Raw genomic sequence first — 3,767 nt, 5'->3', positions numbered from 1 at the left:
GTGATGGCACCAATTCATACTTCCACTAGGGATGCAGTTGTGTTCCCATCTCAGTGTATTTTAGACAGAACTAGAAAGGATCGTTTGTTTTTTAAAAAAATTCTTACTATTTTGAAAAGCAAAACAAATTTGCCCTCTCATTTAAAATGATATCTTTCTGATTAGTAATGAAATAAGACATTTTTATTTTTTCAAAATTGTATTTCTTTCGAGATTTTTCTGTTCCTGTCCTTTATCTGTTTTCTAGCGATCATTTATACTGATTTCTATAAGCTATTTCTAGAATAAAGCCATGGAAGCATTATCATATTTATTGCAATAATTTCTCAGTTTCCATTTGACATTTGATTTAATCATGATGTTTTCGATGTATAATTATATAAATGAATTTATCAATTCTTAGCCCTTAAGATTTCTCCAATTTCTTTTGATAGCATTTAAATTTATTCAGGTACATGCATATATGAACAATTTTACGTTGCATGTGTGAATGGTATTATAAATGACCTGAAACTTTTTTTTTTTAATGTTTATTTATTTTTGAGAGAGAGAGAGAGAGACAGAGCACAAGTTGGGGAGGGGCAGAGAGAGAGGGAGACACCGATTCCGAAGCAGGCTCTAGGCTCTGAGCTGTCAGCACAGAGCCTGATGCAGGGCTGGAACTCACGAACTGGGAGATCATGACCTGAACGAAACTTGGACGCTTAACTGACTGAGCCACCCAGGCACCCCACTGACCTGAAACATTTTAAATACAGTCATTTTTTTTTCTTTTCCCTCCTTCTCTCTCTTTTCTGCTTCTATCCATATCAGTTTCCCTTCCCAGCCAAAGGGGTATAAATACTTCACAAATAGCCCTACTTTTTCCCCCAAAAGCATTTTATTTTTAAATAGGAGGGAACACCTGGGTGACTCAGTTAGTTAAGTATCTGACTCTTGATCTCAGCTCAGGTCATGATCTCAGGGTAGTGAGGTCAAGCTCTGCATTGGGCTCTGCCTCAGGTTCAGAGCTGGGTTCTCCATGGGGTTCTGTGCTGGCCGTAAAGCCTATTGAAAAAGTAAAATAAAATAAAAAATAAAAAAATAAACTTGAATCCACTAGCATTGACAATAGTAAATTGCTAAGAATGTGCAAATGAAAATCTTCTTGAAAAATTTTTTATAGGATAAAATATGCATAACAAAATTTAAACCATATTTAAGTATAAGGTTTAGTGGCATTAAGTACATTTATGTTATTATGCAACTATCATTGCTCTCTATTTTCAGAACTTTCTTACCTTCCCAGAATTAAACCCCATACATATTAAACAATAACTATCCATTTCTTCCCTCTCCCTGACAACTATCACTCTACTCTCTGTCTCTATAAATTAACTACTTTAGTTCATCATGTAAGTGGAATCATAAAGTATTTGTCCTTTTGTGTTTAGTTTACTTCACTTAACATCTTTGAGGATCATCCATGTTTTAACATGTGTCAGAATTTCATTCCTTTTTAAGGTTGAATGATATTTCATTGTATGTATATACCACATTTTGTTCATCCGTTCATTCATCGATGGACATTTGGGGTGTTTCCAGCTTTGGCTATTGTGAATAATGCTGCTGTGAATATAAGTGTATGAAAGTCGTCTTTTCAACATCACTGTTAATACATATACAGTCCCTGAAATTGTTTGGGAACACTGATACCAATTGCTGACATTGAAATTATGAATCAGCTTTCCCTAATCCATAGAGAGAAGCTTTTTGCACTGAATATTCCTCTTAAGACCTCAAAAGCCATCTCTGTGCATATAATCTGATATATTTCCTGAAAATATACTGGAAAAATGTTAAAGAGTAGCTACATAGGTAATAGCTTCAGGAGACTGATACTAACTCAGAATTAGGCATGTGTCAAATCCACATAACATGCGAAAGCATTATAGAATATGTTCCTCATCCTTATGAACCAGTTAGATTGGCAGTCAAGTTGGACATATTATAAATTAGTACCTAATTTCTCCACAATTTTTTTCTCAACAGAGAATTCAGGAATGGCTGAAGAAAATCATACCATGAAAAGTGAGTTTATCCTGACAGGATTTACAGATCACCCAGAATTGAAGACGCTTCTTTTCTTGGTATTCCTTGTCATCTATCTGATCACCATGGTAGGGAACCTTGGCCTGGTGATATTGATTTCAAAAGAGCCTCATCTTCACATGCCAATGTACATCTTTCTGGGCAACCTCGCTCTTGTGGATTCTTGCTGTGCCTGTGCCATTACTCCTAAGATGTTAGGGAACTTCTTTTCTGAGAACAGAATGATTTCTCTCTATGAATGCATGGCACAATTTTATTTTCTTTGCACCGTTGAAACTGCAGACTGCTTTCTTCTGGCAGCAATGGCCTATGACCGCTATGTGGCCATATGTAGCCCACTACAGTACCACACCATGATGTCAAAGAAACTCTGCATTCAGATGACCACAGGAGCCTTCATAGCTGGAAATCTACATTCCATGATTCATGTAGGGCTTCTATTTAGATTAGCTTTCTGTAGATCTAATCACATCAACCACTTTTACTGTGATATTCTTCCTTTATACAGACTCTCCTGTGTTGACCCTTATGTCAATGAGCTGGTACTATTTATCTTTTCAGGGTCAATTCAAGTCTTCACCATAAGCAGTGTCTTAATATCTTACTTGTACATTCTCTTTACTATTTTCAAAATGAAATCCAAAGAAGGAAGGACCAAAGCCTTTTCTACTTGTGCATCCCACTTTTTGTCTGTTTCGTTATTCTATGGATCTCTTTTTTTCATGTACATTAGACCAAATTTGCTCGAAGAGGGGGATAAAGATATACCAGCTGCTATTCTGTTTACAATAGTAGTTCCCTTACTAAATCCTTTTATTTATAGCCTAAGGAATAAGGAAGTAATAACTGTCCTGAGAAAAATTATGAAGAAAAAAAAATCTCATGAAAATTGGAAACAAATGACATCTACTGTAGCTTAGTGAATTAGATGTAAGAAACCCTTCCAAGTGAAATTACACAGAGAAAATGCACAAATTATATGTAAAATACTAAAATATATCATAATATAATCAATTTAGGAAGCAATACATATGGTAGAAAATATACAGGAAAGAATAAACTGTGCTAAGTCTTCATTCAAAATAACAAAAATCAAAACCAAATTTTGAATTCATTCAAGAAGCAATTTAGCATGTTGACAAGCTCATGGACTATGTCAGCATCAGGGATTGGGATTATCAGCGCCCAAAAAGAAAACAACAAAACTGACAGTTACACATATAAAGGAAAATTCTATTAAATATTTACAGCCAGTCCACTTTAACTGGAGCATGAGCACTCCAGTTAGGCCAGAAGACTTTAAGGGCATGAGAACCTTTGACCAATGAAATCACTAAACCATGAGAGGCAAAGTTGAAGCAAGTAAATTTTGAGGAAGCAGTTTTAATAGCATTTTGGGCAACACTATAGTTCGGATAGAGGTGTGAGGAAATGAAGGTGTCAAGTAAAAGTGATTATTATATTTTCAAGTTAAAGTTCCCTTGGGGTTAAATGGTTAAACACAGAATGCCGATTTCAAGAGTGGTTATCTTCAAGGGCGCCTGGGTGGCTCAGTTGGTTAAGCTTCTGACTCTTGATTTCATCTCTGGTCATGATCTCATGGTTTTTGAGTTTGAGCCCTGCATTGGGCTTTGTGCTGACAGTAAAGAGCCTGCTTGGGATTTTTTCTCTCTCTT

General features: G+C 35.7%; 1 protein-coding gene across 1 annotated transcript; it reads left to right on the top strand.

Moving 5' to 3' along the window:
• The first annotated feature begins 2,042 nt into the window (after positions 1-2,042).
• LOC125175385 (olfactory receptor 5K1) lies at positions 2,043-3,011 on the top strand. The gene has a single exon (XM_047875901.1). It carries the CDS (start codon positions 2,043-2,045, stop codon positions 3,009-3,011), a length of 969 nt encoding a protein of 322 aa, XP_047731857.1.
• Positions 3,012-3,767: the final 756 nt, after the last annotated feature.

Source organism: Prionailurus viverrinus, chromosome C2, assembly GCF_022837055.1.
Source record: "Prionailurus viverrinus isolate Anna chromosome C2, UM_Priviv_1.0, whole genome shotgun sequence".
Taxonomy (NCBI): domain Eukaryota; kingdom Metazoa; phylum Chordata; class Mammalia; order Carnivora; family Felidae; genus Prionailurus; species Prionailurus viverrinus.
The sequence above is the reverse complement of the archived record's forward strand: the minus strand, read 5'-3'. Positions and strand labels throughout refer to the sequence as shown.

Coding starts and splice junctions, on each gene's coding strand:
- LOC125175385 (XM_047875901.1), top strand. CDS start 2,043: ATGGCTGAAGAAAATCATACCATGAAAAGTGAGTTTATCCTGACAGGA.